This window comes from Dictyostelium purpureum (genome assembly GCF_000190715.1).
Source record: "Dictyostelium purpureum unplaced genomic scaffold DICPUscaffold_28, whole genome shotgun sequence".
Taxonomy (NCBI): Eukaryota; Evosea; class Eumycetozoa; order Dictyosteliales; family Dictyosteliaceae; genus Dictyostelium; species Dictyostelium purpureum.
In genome coordinates this window covers 1-18,553 of record NW_003519365.1, presented here as the reverse complement: position 1 = coordinate 18,553, position 18,553 = coordinate 1, and the positions used below count along the sequence as shown (strand labels likewise).

Here is an 18,553-nt window from a genome sequence, read left to right as displayed (position 1 = left end):
GAAATTGACCAATCAAAACACTCTTTTATTTCTTATTATTGAGCTTTTGCAAAACAAATTGTTAAGAAATTTTATTACACAAAATAAAAGATTTTTTTGCAATTTCTCAAGAAAAATGTAAAATAAAAAAAATAAAATAAAAAAAAATAAAAAAAAATAATTTTTTTTTTAAAAAATAAATTATTTAACTGCTTTAACTTTTATTTATTTTTATAAATGAATTGTTAAATATATTTTATAAAGAATATTAATAAAAAAGGTTTTTTTAAATTTATTTATTTAAAATTATAAAAAAAAAAACAAAAAAAAATAAAAAAAGGTGAATATAAAAAAATATGTGGGTTTTTTTTTATTGACCAGTCTAAATATCTTAAAGATAAAATATTAAAATTTAATAATTATTATAAAAAAAAAAATAAAATGTGAATTATAACATAAAGTTATTATTATTTAAATTAAATATTATTTTTTTTTATTTTTTTTTTTAATTGATTGACTTTTCTAATAATTCAATAACAGTTTCATCATTGGTCTGATCAAAGGTATCATAAAAACAACCAACTGCCATAAAATCGCGAGGTGTTGAGATACATAAAATTTCATTAACTTTGTCTATCTTGGCTATTTCTTCTAATGAGTCCATTGGAGCTGTTGGAACTGCTATAACAATTTTTTTGGGATTTTTGGTGTGTATAGAGTTAATAGCTGCTCTCATTGTTGAACCTGTGGCAATACCATCTGTGTTTTAAAAAGAAAATCCTATTAGCTCTACTTATTAAAAAATATATTTTTTAAAAGATTTATATTTACCATCTACAATAATAATCGTTTTATTTTGATAGTCGATTGGTTTTCTATTTTTTTTATACACTTGTTGTCTTCTTTTAGATTCTTCTTTTTGCTTTTCGATTTCCTGGTTTATAGCATTTTTATTGAATGAAAGAAATGATTTACATTCTTCATTGATGAATGCTTCCCCTTGTTCTGCTACAGCACCTATAGCATACTCTTCGTGACCAGGAGCACCTATTTTACGAGGAGTGGCCAGATCCAATGGTAATTTAAGAGCTGATGAAATTGGATATGCTACTGGCACTCCACCACGAGGTAGTGCTACAATTAACATTTTCTCTGGGGTAATTTCGCTTTCTTTAAACTCTTTTTTAATAAAGTTTAATAATTGACTACCTGCATCTTCTCTATCTTTAAATACTACAGGTGTCTTGGATGCAACCTTAATCATTTTTTTAAACATAAAATTTTTTTTTTTTTTTTTTTTATTTTTATTATAATATTAATCTTATAAAATTTTTTATCTTTTATTAAAATTTATATATATTAGATTTAATTATTTGTATTTGTGTGGATGTGAAATTGAAAATAATATATTTTTTTTAAATTTAATTTAATATTTAATTTTTTTTTTTTATTTTTATTTTATTTTTTTATTTTTTTTTTATTTAATTTTTTATATTTTTATATACATGTAGATTCTTTTTAAATCATTTTTTAAATAATGTTTTTTTTTATATATGGTAAAAACCTTTTAATTTCCAAACCTTTCTTTTTTATGAATAAATATTAAATAGTTTATAAAAATAGTAAATAGATAATATAATTTAGTATTACCTCTAGAGGTAAAAATATTTATATAATATATAATAATAATATTAACTCAAAGATTTTTTTAAGATTAATTGCTAACCAAAAAAAAGTTACATATTAGCATTAATAATTTTATGAGGAATAAAAAATTTATTTTTTTATAATTTTTTTAAATTTTTTTTTTTTATTTAAAAATTTATTCGTCAATTTATTTTTTTATTTTATATTTCCCTAACACTTGGATCAAAACAAAAAAAAAAATGATTAAAACAACATTAGTTGTTTTGGTTTTATCATTATTGGGTGTTGCTTATTCCCAAAAACCATTTTATTGTCAAGCAAATTGTAAGTATCATACTAAAATAAAAAAAATTAAATATCAGTTTTATTAACATAATTTATATAAATATCTATATAATAAAAAAAAAAAAAAAAAAAACAAAAAAACAATTATATTAATATCCAGTACCAAATCCTTCAGAAAATACAAATGACTTAACATTAGAAATGGTACAAATTTTAACTAGACATGGTGATAGAACTCCATTATATAGCACATTAAAATCCGATATGTCAGTTTGGGATTGTGATTTAGGTTGGTTTATGGTATCAAGTCAAAATAATATCCCAGGACCAGCTTCAGATGTTAACAGATTATTTAGAAAAGTTTATATGCCAAATAGAGAATATTTCCCAGGTAATTGTTCAGATGGTCAATTAACTTCTTTAGGTTATTCACAACACATTCAATTAGGTCAAGCCCTTCGTGAACTTTATGTTGATAAATACCAATTATTACCAACCCAATTAACAGATTCAAATACAATTTGGGTACGTTCAACTGATGTACCAAGAACTATTCAATCTGCTCAAGCACATTTAACTGCTCTCTTCCCACCAGCTCCAGTTAGCAATGGTGAAGGTATCGCTGTTATTAATATTAATACTATGGATAGTTATTATGAAAATATGACACCAAACTCTGTTCTTTGCCCAGAACTTGCTATTTTGCTCGCTAATGCAACAAGCACCCCAGAATATCAAGAATGGGTTAAAAATACCACAGAGTTAAAACAACAAATTATGCAAGCTCTTGATATTTCCGTATTCCCAGGTTGGAGCTCATTTATGGATTTATTCTTTGCTACCCAATGTCACGACTTCCCACTTCCAGCTGGTATCACCCAAGAAATGGTCGACGGTGCTTATGAAGCTGCTTTCTGGCAATATTCATACCAACTTTCATTCCCAATGATTGCTCGTTTGGGTATGTCAACTTTCTTAGAAGAGATGGTTGAAAACATTAGAAACTATATTGATAATGTTGATAATACCAAATATTATCTTTTCTCTGGTCATGACGACTCTGTTGGTCCATTTACAAATCTTTTTGGTTTAATGAAAGAGTGGCCACCATATGCCTCACATGTCGAACTTGAATTATGGTCTGATTCAAAGAGTATGTATTATAATCAATAATAAATAAATAATAATAATAATAATAATAATTAACTTTTTTTTTTTTTTAATTTTAGAAAACTATTTCCTTCAATTCAAATGTAATGGTGAATCATTCACATTAAATGGTTGTAGTGATGTTATGTGTCCAATTGATTCATTCTTTGAAGTTGCCTATTCAATTTTAGTACCAGATTACGTTGATGCTTGTTCAAATTCAACCTCAATCTATTAAATATTATAAAGAGATTGTAATAAAATAAAAAAATATATAATTTTTTTTTAGTTTTTTATTTAAAAAAAATTGATAAAAAAAAATCATAGTTTTTCATATTATTTATTTTGTTAGGAATTTTCTTTATATCTTTCATTTTAATGCAAACGGTATTGAAAAAGTATTAAATTGTTACAACCCCTACACAAACCAATAAATATCTTTTTAAATTTTTTTTTTTAAAATTTTTTTTTTTTTTTTATCAATCAAAGTTTTTTTTTTTTGATAGGTTATTACCCCAATTTTTTTTTTATTAATTTTTTTTATGGTAATCTTCAATGATAATAATAACTATAGCTATAACTATAATAATAATGCACATGTATATTTAAACAAATCTCAAAGTTTTTTTATTTATTTATTTATTTATTTGTAAATATAGTATTTTTTTTTTTTTTAAATTTTTGTAATAATAATAATAATAATAATAATAACCGTTAAAAAATCAATAAAAAATGAAAATAATAAGGAATGACTCAACTTTAAATAGTTTGAGAAATTTTATAGGATTATTTATTTTAATAATAACAATTGTAAGCTCAAGTGTTATTAATACATCAAAATATAATGGATATGCTTTAATAGGCTCAAATCCAAATAGTAGAATGTCATTTGCAACTCTATTAACCAAACCAAATAAAACTTTGTATGTATATAGTTACTCTTTTATTTTTTTTATTTTTAAATATTATGTATCAAATTATTTTTATTTGCACTTATTAACTTTTTTTTTTTTTTAATTATAAATTAAATTTTGTGTTATCATTTAAATAATTCTATAGGCCTTTTTCGAGTACAAATAAATATGAAATTTCTCAAATCATCAATGAACCAACAAAATCATTTGGTAGTAGTGTGGGTTTAGGTAGTGCAAGTTATTTAGGAGCTAATTTTACAATCGGAGCTATTGGAGATTCATCGGAAGGTTCAATTTATATATACGATATAGAGGCATGCGCTAACAATTCAACAAGTAATAATAAATGTGATTATCTTTTTATTCAAGAAAGTGTTAAGGTTAAGGATAGTTTTCAATGTTCATTGGGTACCTCAATCGCTATAGGTCCAAATTTTATTGTCTCTACATGTCAAAATAATTTACTTTCCAAAAAGACATCCTCTTCACCAATTTCAGTTTGTATTTTAGACGTATGTAAATGATTTTTTTATATTTAATTTAATAATATTAATGGTATTAATAAGATATTTTTCATTTAAATAGTTGGATAAAGTAATTAACAATTGTTCAAAAGTATTGTATGTAGAGGATTTATCATGGAAACCATGTTTAGATGGTAAAGGTCAAATGTATCCCACTTCATTGAATGTTTATGAAAATAAAATTGTTGTTGGTTTATGCAGTATTTGCATGTCTCCAAACAAATCCCAAATTCAAATAGAATATCAAAGTTCTTTTGTTGTATTGGAGGTTATAAATCAAACTTTATCAAAAGACTATTTAGTGCAATCTACACATAGAACAGAGTAAGTTTAAAAAAACTGTTAAATACATTAACACTATAGTTTTAATTATTAATTATAAATTTTATTTATTTTTAGGTCATGTCCTTCAACCATAACATTAAATGACAATTGGGTTGTAATAGGATACTCTGAAGAGGAGTTTGTAGACTTATATTTTAAACAAAGAAATTCATCTTCATCAAGTTCAATGTCATCATCTTCATCCTCCTCAAGCTCTTCAAGTAGTGGCTCATACCTTGAAAATAGTAACGATTGTGGTGAAAGTGTACCATTGTCTAATGTTTCCTTTTCTCTTTTTGATACAGTGTACCAACCAAATGCTGTTGGTTATGGTGTGGATATTGCAATTAGTTCAAGTATGCTTTTGGTTTCATCAACTGGTGACCCAACCCAAAATATCACTGGAAATATATTTATTTATGATATTTTTACTGATAATTCAAGCTATCCAGTTAGAAGTGGTGCTAAAGCAAAGGTTCCAAATTTAAATTATAAAACTACTTTCGATTATCAATATGGAATATCCTTTTATGGTTCAGAGATGTTGGTTATATCTCAAGATGCCTCATCAAAAAAAATGGGATTCGATTTTTATAAAGTTTGCTCACCTGGTATGGAATGGTCATCGGATTATTTTAAGTGTATGCTTTGTCAAGCTGGCCAATATAAAGAGGTTTCTTCTATTCATCAAGATAATAGTTCTTTTGAACTATGTGATCTCTGCCCTGGTGGGTGGCAAACTGGTCAAGTTTACGGTTTGCAATCTATCGAAGAATGTCAACAAATTGCATGTACCAATAATGAGTTTTGCCCTGATGGAACAGTATACCCATTAAAAAGTGTCGTTGTTGCTACTCAATCTAGAACAGTACCAGATCTCGACGAAACAGAGGAATTGGATTTTGAATCTACCTTTTACAACTCTTGCTACCCTTACTTTTTAATTATTTTAAGTGGTATGATTGTTTTAACACTAGTAATTTGTTTACCATGGAGCAAAAACAAAGAAAGCCAAAAGAAAATTATAGACCTGTTACTTAAAATCAATTTTTACGATTGGGATGGGGAAGAGATGACCGAAGATATTGACTATTACGAAAGAAGCCCTAGTTCTGTTCAAGAATCACAGATCCAATATTCCACTAGTGCAAGAGAATCATATAAGCGTCGTGTATTTATAAGAAAAAGAAGAACAGCTGTTAAACCAGTCAAAGCTGTAGAGGCATTCTGTACCTATTATTTTTTAGTGGTTTTGGTTTTAATGATTATATTTATCATTCAGTTCCAAAGAATTAATAGTGATATTTCAACTGAATTAAAATCACTGGGTCAAGCTTCTGGTGCCGCCACTCAAGGACAGGTTTACTCCGATGCTGAATATTTACAGTTTGTCGATACAAGTTCAATGATGTTAACTATAGATTTATTTGGTTATTCAGGCCTTTGCCAAAAAGATGAAATTGATTTAAGTATTAACGGTTGCCAAAATAAAAACTTCATGGGACCTTGCAAGTATAATTTAAAAATGGATGTAGTATATAATAAAACAGGTATAGACTCACCAAACAACTCATCATGTAGAATTACAACAACATTGGATTATGGTGTCGAATATAGTGATACTACCGATTTTTATTTTAACATAAAGCCAATGAATGACTATTACTTTTATGCACAAAGAATTGTTTATAACATTAGTACCAACAACAATGAAACTTCAATAAACACAGGCAATAGTTATGTTTCTGGTATCATTCAACCATTAGAAGGTACCATTTTAAGACCAGATGCAACCGTTTCAGTTCTATCAATGATAACAATGATCTCTGATTGCAAAATAAAATCAAATGAACGAGGTCTATCTTTAATTCGTCCAATGATCGAGAAGTGTATATACAACAGTCAATCATATAAAGAATATAGTTTTATATCAAATTCTACATCATTTTTAGACACCAATTCATTCCACGATGTAACTCCTACTTTTATGTTTAATATACATATCGAAAAATCAGTTTTCTATCACGATGTTATGAACTCACATTCAATTTCATTTGGTCAAATTATAACTGTAATTCTTTTTGCTATTTTAGATGTATTTTGGGTAATAGAAGTGGTAGTCCCAATTATTCAAACTTTTGTAGGTTGGATGGAAGAGGTTGTAAAGAAAAGAAAAAAGAAAGCCACTGGGGAATATTACGAAGAACTAAGCAGTAGTGAATTGGATGATATTATCAAATCAGAGCAAAGTAAAAATAAAAGAGAAGCATTAATAAAAAGTATGATGAATAAAAATAATGGCAATAATAATAATAATAATAATAATAAAAGTTTAGAATCTTATAGCTCTTTAAGTAACTATGGAGGATTAAACAAATAATAAAAATTAAAATATTAAAAAAAAATATAAAAAAGATTATTTATTTAGTGTTATAATATATTAAAAAGAATTTACAAAGGTTTTTATTTTTTAATTTTATTTTTTAATTTATTCCAAGTTTTGTTCTTTTGGGTACCTCCATTATTATGATTATTTATATTATGGAATAATGATGGTGAAACATTGTCATCAAACAATGAGGATTTAATATTTGAATTATTAAAAAGAGTATTTTCTGAAAATATACACCCACGGAAATCACAATTTGATAAATTGCAATCTGATAAATTACAATCTGTTAGATCGGCGCCATTGAAGTTAGATTGACTTAAATCTGAACCACTGAATCTAGTTTTTGATAAATTGGATCTAAAGTAAAATAAAAAAATATAAAAGTTAATTAAAATTAAAATAAATAAATAAATAAATATTAAATATAAATACTAACCCAGAAAAGTTAACACCATTTGCAGAAAGCTGAAGGGCAAAATTGCTTATAAATGTGGCATTGGTAATGATTGACTTTGATAAATCTGATCCTTTTATATCACAGTTTTTAAAATATGATTTATTTAGCTTTGTTCCTCTCATATTTACTTGTCTAAGAGATGTGCTATTAAAGATCGAAAATGATAAATTTGAATATTCAAATGTTGTTGATGAAAGATCTAATCCAGAGAAATTTACTTTCATTAACCATAAACCTCTAAGACGGGGGTAGTCATATGAGGAATTTATAATTCTGATAATGTCAGCTCTTGTTAATTCTGACTCTTCTTGGACCAACTCAGATAGTTTTTCTAAACGATAAAAACCTGCCTCCAATAATAAACCTTTTGAATTAGTTGACGAATCTGGAATATATGAACCTATTGTTTTTTTTTTAAAAACCAAATTAATAAAATTTACTTTACAAACAATATACATGGATAAGGTTATATACCTGTTCTAATAAAATCTAAAATTATTGGGAAGTAAAGTGGACTTCTATCTATAAAAATTACTTCATCATTCAATACTAAATCAATTTGTAATTCAACAATTTTCCAAAGTAATGAATCTGGGTAGAGTTTAATTGTTCTAATTGAACTTGAGAATAAAGTACCACCAACATTAAAATTAATAATTGTTGTTTTATCAACAAGACGATTATTAATATTAAAAAATCTATTATTATTGATAGTACTATTATTAATATTATTGCTATTATTGCTATTATTAATATTATTAATATTATTGCCATTATCAATACTAATGTTATTTATAATATTGTTACTATTAAGATTGATAGTATTATTATTATTATGATGATGATTATATTTGCCATCTAAATTTAAATTTAAAATATTTTCTGTGACAATTGGAGGTAAAAATGGTGAAATTGGTGTTGAAACTGTATATTCTTCTGAAATATTATCATCTAAACTACTATTATTTGATTCTAAAGCTTCTTTTTCTTCTTCGTTATCACTTTTATTATTATTATTATAATTATTACTATTGTTATTATAATCATAATTTATTTTGCTATTATCATTATTGTTACTGTCATTGTTACTATTGATATTGCTATTGTTGTTAGCGTCTAAATCATAATCCTGTGGATCTGATATATTTTTTTGGTTTAATATATCATTTATATCCGATATTGTAACTTGCTGTGACAATCTATTTAAGTTATTTATTAATAATTCTTTATTTGAAACATCCAAATCACTTTGTTTATTATTTTGGTTGTTATCTCTGGACATTATATTATTTTTTGTGGGTTATAAAAAATAAAAAATAATAATTTTTAAAAAAAAATTAAAAAATTAAAAAATAAAAAAATATAGAAAAAAAAAAAAAATAAAGATTTTTGATTGGCACGACATGTCTAAGTTTTCTTGTTTATTTAGGATTTTTGTTTTTGGTTAATTGAAAATTTGGTGCAAAAAAATAATAATATTTATCAAAATAATTTTTAAAAAAAAAAGGAAAAAATCTAAAGTTATAAAATAAAAAAAATAAAAAATTTTATAATTGGGGCGATTTTTTTACTATTTATTTTTTATTATATGGTTTGATATTATTAGATTAAATTATAATTCTAATTCGGCTCTCATCTTGTTGAACAATAATTCTAAATTTGATTGAAGACCTGCCATTTCATTTGAACAAACCTTAGAATGAACTAAAAGACCTCTTTCTAAAACCTGAACTTGATGATTTAAAGCTGCTCTAAGTTTTTCAATAGTTTGTTTTTTATCTGGGTTTTCATCTAGATATTGTTGAGAGAAGAAAACCTCTTTGTAGAGACCAACACCACCATTAACAGCAGCATCAATTACACCTTTAAGAACCATAGTGAATGGTGAAATATTTGGATCAATACCACTTTCATATTTATTGGTCATTTCTGCAATTTCTGAATTCTTTCCAATGATTGAATTGAGGGCATTATCAATTGGTGATAATTCGATTTCAAAATGATTAGTAATTTCTGATCTTCTATGAGTTGTTGGGAATGAGTCTTGTGAGGTAAAATAATTATTTTGAATCCAAAGGTCTTTAAATTCATTACCACCCTTTGGTGTTTTTGTTTTCTTGAATGGTTTAGAATAAACAAAAGTATTGATATTATTGTTTAATCTATATTTTTGTAAAGCTGGTGAAATTGATTTCTTATTTGAACCCATACTATTATTATTAACTATTGCAGTATTATTGCTTGCATTTAATTGTAATGATTGTTCTTTGGAAATTGGTTTAACATTGTAAATTTGTAAAAATTGTTGATTCGAATCTAAAATTTCGATTGGTGGAGTTTCGGTGTATGTTAAAAGCTTAGCATTTGGGAATTTGGTTTGAATACGTTGAACGAAATCTGACATTCTTTCCAATTCATAACCTTTGTAAATAAATTCTTTACCTTGGATCGATGGATCAAAACCTTTACCATAGTAACCAACCCTAAAGTATTCTGAGAAAAATCTTTCGACACCAATAATCTTACGATAAAAGGTGGACTCTTGTTGGAGGATGTCTGCCAACTTTTGATAATCGAATTGAACCTCTTCATACTGAATGATTAATTGCTTCATTAATGAAATTGCTTTTTCCCAAGCCTTACCTTTATCAAAGTATTCGATGGCTTGTTTGAATAGCTTTTCTTTACGTTCTCTTTGAGTTTGTTGTTTAAAGTCACCATACTCTTCCAATACATCGTCGGACCAACCTAAAAGATCAGCATGAAGCAATAATGTGTGACCAGCTTCGACGAAATTACCATTTGAAATATGCTGGGTACATAATAAATGTACATATTTAGTATAGGTGTCTTGACGATCTGTTTGTTTCAAATAGCTCATCAACTTCATAGCGGCAATACAACGGTCATCTTCATACTCTGGACGGTCTGGTAAAGTTCTAAGTTGATAGAGTAACTCTAAAAAGATTGTCATATCACTGATAAATACTTTACTTTGATCCTTGATGAGCTGATCCGAAGCCATTTTTTCTTCTAAATTGTGCGAAAAGAATTTACGGAACTTTTCATCTAGAATCTCTGAACCCTCTGGTGAGTTTGTAATGATATCAAGAGTATTAATAGTTTCGGTTTCGACTTTTTTAAATGATTTGTACTCTTTGAATTCACATTTTAATAATTGATAATATAATTCGATACCCAGTTGTTTGAGGTTATTTTGGTTAATTAACATTAACTCGAGGAATGGTGAAATTACAGTTGGGAGTAATTTGATTTGGTGTCTATCTAATGATTGCCACATTTTTTCAATTGTTGAAATTAAATCATTTCTCATATCACCATAACGAGATTTAATTGTATTTTGCTTTGCCTCTGAAAAGTTCTCTAAAGCTAAACCTTTCAATTTGAAATAGGTGTTGGCTAAAGAGAAATAAGTGGACCATAAATTTAAATCCAATGATACCCATTCTTTGCCTCCTTTTGTTTTGTTTGATAAATATTTGCTTATTTGAATAACGACTCTCTTTACGATACTATATTGGAACATTGATAGAGTGAGCCAGTTCTCTGGATAGGTCGAATTGGTAGATAATAATTGATTTAATAATGTTAAGACATTTAAAATAAAGTTCCAACAATTTTCTTCACCAAGAGTTTTTTCGATGTATTCGTCATAGTGATGTGGCTCCATTAGATAAAAGATAGAATAAAGGTTATGAATCATGTCGAGTTTTGAAAACTCGTTCCATGGCGATGATTGAATAGACTTCATAATTTCTGGTAAAAGATCGACGATCTCCCAAATTAAAGTTAAATCCTTGATTTTAACTTGAATTTGTTCAATGATGGCTGATATAATTTCGGCATATTTCTTTGTATCTTCAACGGAGCAGCTAGATGATGACATATGAAGCTTCAAGTGTCTCTTTACCATTGGAATTAAAAGTTTTCTTGAACTACTATCGGCAAATAAATCACCTTCGACAAGATTAAGAATTACGTTCATCTTTTCCATATTTAAAAGTTTATAGCTTTCATCATAACGGACACTATCAACGAAATTTCTTGCAATGGTACCTCTTTCTTCGATTGAAAACAATTGACCCAAATCATTAAACATTGAATTGAAAATCTTTAAAGCGGTAGTCTGTGCACCAATATAATTACCCTCGGTTCTTTTCATTAAAGTACTTAAAGAGTTGAAAACACTGGTTAAATCTTCTTTAAAAGAAATATTTTGGTGTGGATTGATCTTATCGTGATTTTTTTTTGATGTGACGATGAACTTCAAAATGTATTCTATTGATTTTAATGTTGACATTAAAGTTTTAAAGTTGTCATTTGTTAAAATTCTTTTAAGACAACCAATTAAATGAATATGTGAAAGTGTTGATTTGAAATGATTTTCGATATACTCATCTAATACTGGTTTAAAATTAGTGTATCTCGAAGTCTTTTCATCTACCAATAAACCAATGATCCATGTAATTGCATTAAACACCAAATCTAAATCCGATATCTTTTTAGCCTCTAAAATTGCAAACAGTGCATTAAAAGTTTCTTGCATAAATTTAATAATTTCTATTTGATCAACAAAAGTAAATCTATTTAAAACTTCACCCAAGTCACCACTATATTGATCCCATTTTAATAATGTCAAGAGTGATACTATAGAAAATAAAAAATTAGTATTTTTTAAAAAAACTAAAAATTAAAAAAAAATTAAATTATAATTACAATTTTGTGTTAATAAAGTTGAACATAATAGAACCTTAACTTTAGTATTTTCACCTTTACGTAAAGCATTCTTATTGTTTGGATCTTTTAATGATGGTAAAAACTCTTCAATACTTTTACTGGTTTTATATGATGGAATTGAATGGGTTTTATTTGCAATTACTGTGCCATCTGGATTTGTAAGCTTCAAATAAGTCATTGCAAATGGTACTCTTTCTTTATCTATAAGAAATACAATTAATTAGTATACTTATTAATACTATGTCTATTATATTTATCCATATATTATAATACTTACTTTCGGATGTTGTACAATGTCTGATTGAAAAAACTAAATATGCCTTATCAATTAAAAAAACTGGTAAATTAACTCTAAAGGTTTCTGACCAATGTGGTTGATTTGTGTGGTAGTAAACCATTGATTTAAATTCGGACCTTAACTTATCACCATAATATAAAGCGTTGCTAAGTAGTTCACCCTCTTCATTACGAACTTGAACTAAAACCTCAACATTTTTAGCACTGGTTTTACGATCTTGAGAGTATTCACCACTTTCTAGAGTTATGAAAATATCATTTCTTATAGCACCTGGGAAGATTACCTCTGGGAAACCCAATCTATTGGTTTTTTGAACTACCAATTCTGGATTCTCACGTAAAACACTTTTAAGGTCACCTGGTAAAAGAGTTAAAGCAACACAAATACCCTTAGCCTTTGGCACAGTTTGAAGGGATGATGGGTTTTTGATGGCTACTTCGTGAAGTAATGAAAATGATGTTTCTTGTGTACTGGTGTAGATAGTCATTATACTTTCTATTTCTTTACCAGCTGTGAGTTTGTCGTCAGTCAATCTTAATACAGAGACACCAAATGGACGACGATAATGAATGATACCTGCTTTCTTATTAGAATCTGCCAACATTTTACCTTTTCTAATTAATCTAACAACCAAATACAACTCTGTTTGTAATTCTTTTTTTGATATATCCGTAAACAATGTCGAGAGTTTACCAATCTTTTCAATGTCGTGTGGCATACCTAAATTAGTTAATCCAACCTGGAACTCTTCAGTTATAAATTTACCCTCATTTTTATTATAGAGGGAAAAGTATAGTTCTGTCTCTTCACCTACAGCACACATAAAAACTCTGAGGTCCAAAAAGATTTGATTTGGCTGATAATTGTTGTTGTGAGGTATTTGAACAACTTGACCATTAGCAAACGAATCACCAGTATTATTTCTAGAAATTGATTTTCTAGATATAGATCCTGACTTAATATTTTGAACTACTGTTGCTTTTTTAGATAATGATCCACCTGATAAAGTATGGTTTAGTTGTGGATGAGATGATGATGAGGACGACGATGATGATGCACTATTACTACCTGCACTTCCTCCACTTGCATTTCCTCCAATAGATGCAACACCACTTGATGTTGACGTCGATAATGATAATAAGTTACTATTGCTAAGCTGTTGTTGTTGCTGTAAAAGAACAGTTGCTTGCTGTTGGTGCTGAGATGAAGATAATGAAGATGAAACTATAGATGATGTCGATGAGGCTAAAGATTGATTCGATGGGGATGTAACTAATGATTGAGATTGCTGTAGAGTCGAAGATGAAGATTGCTGTTGCTGAATAAATTTCGAGTATTTTAAAGTATCCAATTCGTGGTGCATTCTGTATAACTGAATGATACCAGTATTTTTTTCGTGAGCAGGCTCGCTATTTGGTGTTCTAACTATCATATCTAGACCCATTAATCTTCTACCCTGTTCGATTTTATTAATAACTTTGCCCTTGATCTCGCGAACTTCTTGGGCCTCAGTTGAATGGTTAGCAATCTTTGAATGCCACTCGATTAATAGTGATAAATATTCCTTCATAACCTTATATTCATTCATTTTTCTTTCTTTATAATACTTCATGAGCAAAGCTCCCCATTCTCTGATTACTTGTGTTAATTCATTGGTTACTAAATCAAAATCCTGTGCAGTCTTTAGTGCTACATATGATTTTGGGAATATACCTCTTTGATCACTTGTTAAAACCTTGCCTCTGTACCAATTTGTAGACTCCTCTTCAATTTGCAATACATCGCCAACTGAAAACGATATTTGATGGGCATCCATACCATTAAATGAATAAAGTGCAATACCAATACTATCATTTGGCACCAATTTCCATGTTGAATTGATTGCTAAAAATAATCTTGACATTATTTTTATTATTGATTATTATTACTGATTATTATTATTATTGATGATTACTACTTATTATTTTTATTTTTATTTTATTATTATTATTAATAGTACTATTACTTTTTATTTTAATCTAGTTTTTTTTTTTTTTTTTTTTTGCTTTATTTTGTTTTGTTTTTTTTATATATGAATGTTTAAAATATTTAATATTTAATAATAAATATATGATAATTAATATGTATATAAAAATAATCAATGATATATTTATAAGGAAATAAATATATATATTTAAAATTATATACAAATATAAGTGTGTTTGAGGGTGTGATAACAAAAAAATAAAAAATTAAAAAAAATATTTAATTTTTAAAAATTATTTAAAATAAAATAAAGATATTGTTTTTAAAAAATAAAAAATATCAAAAAAAAAAAAAAAATATCAAAAAATTAAATTGAAATAATTAAAATATTTATATATAATAAATATATTAATTAAATTAAATAAATAAATAAAAAAAAAAAAAATCAATAAATATATTAATAAATGAATAAATTAAAAAAAATAAAATAAAAAAAAAATAAAAAAATAATAAAAAAAAACTTATTTAAATAACGCAAAAAAAAAAATAATTAAAAAAAAAAAAAAAAAAAAAAAAAAAAAACCCCAAATCTAATAAAAATTTAAAAAGGCAAAAAAAAAAAAGCCCCCCCCGGGTTTCCAAAAAAAAAACCCAACCAAAAAAATCCAAAAAAAAAATAAAAAAAAAATTTTTCAAATATTTTTGTGGGAAGGGTTAATTTTTGATTCTATCTCTTTCTTTATTTCTATTAAAGGTTAAATTTATTTATTTATTTTTTTTTTTTTTTTTTTTTTTTCCATATTATTTTTATATTTATTCTTTATCTTTTTTCTTTTCTATATTAATTATTTTTTAATTTTCCGAATACATTACATAAATAAAATTTACATGTATTTTTTTTTTTCTTTTTTTTTGAAAGGAAAATAAAAAATAACAACAAAAAAAAAACTATAAAGAATAATTACAAAAATAAAATAAAAAAAAAAAAAAAAAAAGGTAAAAAAAAAGAGATAAATATGAAACTTTAATATATTTATTTAATTTTTTTTTAGTTTTTTGGTGATGTGGATGAGGTGGTGGTAGTGGTAGTGGTAGTTGTCATAATTTTATTTTTACTATTTTTAAAATAGTTATAATAAAATTTTTTGTTGTAATTATAAATACTTGAATTATTACTGTTGTTATTGTTAATATTATTATTGTTATTATTAATTAGAATTCAATTTGAATCTAATCTTTCAAAGTTTCCTTGAATCTCTTCATCATATACAACGCCATTTGTAATATCTAAACAGAGTTTGAGATAGTCTGCTTGAATTTCTTCAGATACAACAGAATCGTGTTTGTAAGCTGGATGATTTTGAACAAATTCTCTTGTCCAAGTTGAGATGGTTTTAATTTCACCAGAAGCCTTTTGTGAGATGAAGTTTAAGTATCTATTAACGGTTTGATTGGTTTCAGCGTCGAAATTTAATGATTTAATATAATTTTTTAATACATTTACAAGACCAATGAATTCACCCTTACCATTGAAAATTTCATTAATGGTCATTAATTCATATTCATTTTCTACTGAACCATTTGGGGAGTTGTCTATAAATAAATAAAAAAATTAAATTAGTAATTTATATAAAATTTAATATAAAATAACAAACACCACCACTTACTATTATAAATATTTTTTCTAAAATAAAATTTGTCATTGACTACAGAATTTCTTTTATGGGCAGTTTTTAAATTTTCATCAATTTTTGAAATTGGGACATAAAAGTTTAATTTGAGGTCAGCGATGGCTTTAACTAAAATAGCAGAGAATACAATAAAAGCGGCATTTTGGAAATCGGTTAATTGAACTTCCATTGAACGAAGCTCTACTCTCCAACCAATAGAAGCGCCTGGTGGTGGTGGTTTGAAACGAACAGTTTGCCAATTGGTTGATTGAATGTTTTCAAAATGATCGGTATGCTTTTCATCGTCGATTTCGATCTTATCTGAATAGATTACCAATGGATCACGGATAAACAAGTGAGCAAAATGTTTGGATAAAAGACCATCAATACCATTTTCTACCATTTTTTGATAAACATCTTTATCATAAACTAAATCTAAATCATTATATTCACTTCTAAATTGTGGTGAACGTGAAATATAACAATCAATTGAGTCATATCTTGATTTATTAATTACAAATTTATTTTTATTTAAACCCTAAAGTATTATTAAAAAAAAAAAACATTAGTATAAATAATTTAAAAAATATAAAAAATAAATAAATTTAAAGTTGTACTTACAATTTTACCTAATTCTTCTTTGGTTCTATCATCAACAGATTGGGAAATAACAGTCCAACGTGCGTCAATATCTGAAAGATAGCCTTTAAAAATTGAACTTGCAGCTGATAATGATAAAACTAATGGAGTAATTGGAGCTAATTGATCAAACATATTTCTTGCTTCCTCCATATCTGGCAATTGGAAAGTAGCTTGGAGGCAACAGCAACCCATACCAAAACCCATTGCATCCATGTAAATGTTATATGGTTGGTTAATAGCTTTATCGTCTTGATCTGGTGAAATATAGGTTTGTTGGTCAACATATTCTTTAGTGAATGTGTCTTTAAACATTGGAATATTAATTGATACATTTGAACCTCTTCTTTTTCTAATATTTGCTGTTAATGTACTAAATCTAAAATGTGGGTTAATAACCATATCTGGAAGAAATTGAGACTCTGCAACTGGGCCTTTAACCTCTGCTTGTGGTTCTGTAAAACCTTTACAACCCATTCTCGGATAACAGGTAACTGTAAGAATTGACTCTTCTGGTTTAAGATATCTTTGTACACTCTCTCTTCTCTTTACTAAACTCTGTTGAATAGCTAATAATTGTCTACCTAATCCTTCATATGGACTACCTGGTGTGCCTTCAATCATAAAACGTCCGTACTCTGGTCTCCAAAGATGATCAACATTACCGTGGTTTCTCTTTTCTTCTAACATTAACAAATCTAAAACTTCATTTGCTCTTAATTTTAATTTAAATGTGTCATTTGTAATTAATATATATTCGACCTTTATTTTGTTAAAAAAAAAAAAAAAAAAAATATTAATATTTTAAAAATAATATTAAAAAACAATAGTTAATTGAATAAAACTTACTTCATCACCCCATTTAAAATCATCCCCGTGTCTATCTTTATTACTCTTTAATATATTTAATAATTGAATAATACCATGTTCTCTAATATAATTTGCGTGTTGTTCTGCATCTTCCCATGCTAATGTATTACCTTCTGCAATAAAACCCATTTTGAATATAATTTTATTTTATTTAAATATATGTGATATGTAAACTATTGTTTTATATAATTGTTTTATAATTGTTTAAATTCTGTAAATAATTATTATTATTATTATTATTATTTATTTTTTTTTTAAAATTTTAAGATTAATATATAAAAATATTTAAATAATTAAAAATAAAATTAAAACTAAAATAAATAAAAAAAATAAATTGTTGCTATGCTTTTTTACCCCCCAAATTTAAATATATATATCCTTTTATTTCTTTTCCTACTTTAGAAGAAAAGATAATGGCTGTATATAATTTCTGTATTGTGGAATGTATTTATTTTAAAGAAAAAAAAAAAATTTTAAAATAAACTATACTTTTTTTTTTTTTTTTTTTTTTATATTTATTATTATTTTTTTTACTATTATTTTTTTTATTTATTTATTTTTTTTTTTCATCATTATTGAATTCTATTTTTGTTTGTTTCTAGAAGGAGGATAATGTTAGGTTAAAACAAACCCCAATTATTAATTATTAATCATATCTTTATTATTGTTATTAATATGTATC

The 18,553-nt window shown here is 26.0% G+C and overlaps 6 protein-coding genes across 6 annotated transcripts; 2 read left to right on the top strand and 4 right to left on the bottom strand.

Moving 5' to 3' along the window:
• Nucleotides 1-445: 445 nt before the first annotated feature.
• DICPUDRAFT_93737 (uncharacterized protein) lies at nt 446-1,365 on the bottom strand. Its single transcript, XM_003284560.1, has 2 exons — nt 811-1,365; nt 446-738 (listed from the first exon to the last, which is right to left on the bottom strand). Exons 1-2 carry the CDS (start codon nt 1,253-1,255, stop codon nt 485-487), a joined length of 699 nt encoding a protein of 232 aa, XP_003284608.1. The 5' UTR covers nt 1,256-1,365; the 3' UTR covers nt 446-484.
• A 211-nt stretch (nt 1,366-1,576) lies between these two features.
• On the top strand, nt 1,577-3,372 carry DICPUDRAFT_96769 (uncharacterized protein). Its single transcript, XM_003284587.1, has 3 exons — nt 1,577-1,950; nt 2,072-3,064; nt 3,141-3,372. Exons 1-3 carry the CDS (start codon nt 1,866-1,868, stop codon nt 3,296-3,298), a joined length of 1,236 nt encoding a protein of 411 aa, XP_003284635.1. The 5' UTR covers nt 1,577-1,865; the 3' UTR covers nt 3,299-3,372.
• A 420-nt stretch (nt 3,373-3,792) lies between these two features.
• DICPUDRAFT_148402 (uncharacterized protein) lies at nt 3,793-7,202 on the top strand (the record flags this gene model as incomplete). Its single annotated transcript, XM_003284586.1, has 4 exons — nt 3,793-3,983; nt 4,120-4,486; nt 4,560-4,822; nt 4,898-7,202. The coding sequence occupies 4 exons, from the start codon at nt 3,793-3,795 to the stop codon at nt 7,200-7,202; spliced, it is 3,126 nt and encodes a 1,041-aa protein (XP_003284634.1).
• An 83-nt stretch (nt 7,203-7,285) lies between these two features.
• On the bottom strand, nt 7,286-8,953 carry DICPUDRAFT_75567 (uncharacterized protein; the record flags this gene model as incomplete). The annotated part of the gene is made up of 3 exons (XM_003284559.1): nt 7,286-7,571; nt 7,651-8,071; nt 8,146-8,953. 3 exons carry the CDS (start codon nt 8,951-8,953, stop codon nt 7,286-7,288), a joined length of 1,515 nt encoding a protein of 504 aa, XP_003284607.1.
• Nucleotides 8,954-9,283: 330 nt separating this feature from the next.
• Nucleotides 9,284-14,630, bottom strand: DICPUDRAFT_27977 (uncharacterized protein; the record flags this gene model as incomplete). The annotated part of the gene is made up of 4 exons (XM_003284558.1): nt 9,284-12,339; nt 12,409-12,630; nt 12,707-13,583; nt 13,953-14,630. The coding sequence occupies 4 exons, from the start codon at nt 14,628-14,630 to the stop codon at nt 9,284-9,286; spliced, it is 4,833 nt and encodes a 1,610-aa protein (XP_003284606.1).
• A 1,074-nt stretch (nt 14,631-15,704) lies between these two features.
• Nucleotides 15,705-18,342, bottom strand: DICPUDRAFT_96768 (uncharacterized protein). The gene is made up of 4 exons (XM_003284557.1): nt 17,851-18,342; nt 16,984-17,763; nt 16,360-16,900; nt 15,705-16,285 (listed from the first exon to the last, which is right to left on the bottom strand). Exons 1-4 carry the CDS (start codon nt 17,998-18,000, stop codon nt 15,912-15,914), a joined length of 1,845 nt encoding a protein of 614 aa, XP_003284605.1. The 5' UTR covers nt 18,001-18,342; the 3' UTR covers nt 15,705-15,911.
• Between the last annotated feature and the right edge of the window lie 211 nt (nt 18,343-18,553).

Coding starts and splice junctions, on each gene's coding strand:
- DICPUDRAFT_93737 (XM_003284560.1), bottom strand. CDS start 1,255: ATGTTTAAAAAAATGATTAAGGTTGCATCCAAGACACCTGTAGTATTT. Junction 739..810: donor AACGATTATTATTGTAGATG/GTAAATATAAAT, acceptor TTTAAAACACAG/ATGGTATTGCCACAGGTTCA.
- DICPUDRAFT_96769 (XM_003284587.1), top strand. CDS start 1,866: ATGATTAAAACAACATTAGTTGTTTTGGTTTTATCATTATTGGGTGTT. Junction 1,951..2,071: donor ATTTTATTGTCAAGCAAATT/GTAAGTATCATA, acceptor ATTAATATCCAG/TACCAAATCCTTCAGAAAAT. Junction 3,065..3,140: donor ATTATGGTCTGATTCAAAGA/GTATGTATTATA, acceptor TTTTAATTTTAG/AAAACTATTTCCTTCAATTC.
- DICPUDRAFT_96768 (XM_003284557.1), bottom strand. CDS start 18,000: ATGGGTTTTATTGCAGAAGGTAATACATTAGCATGGGAAGATGCAGAA. Junction 16,901..16,983: donor AAGAAGAATTAGGTAAAATT/GTAAGTACAACT, acceptor ATAATACTTTAG/GGTTTAAATAAAAATAAATT. Junction 16,286..16,359: donor TAGAAAAAATATTTATAATA/GTAAGTGGTGGT, acceptor ATTTATTTATAG/ACAACTCCCCAAATGGTTCA.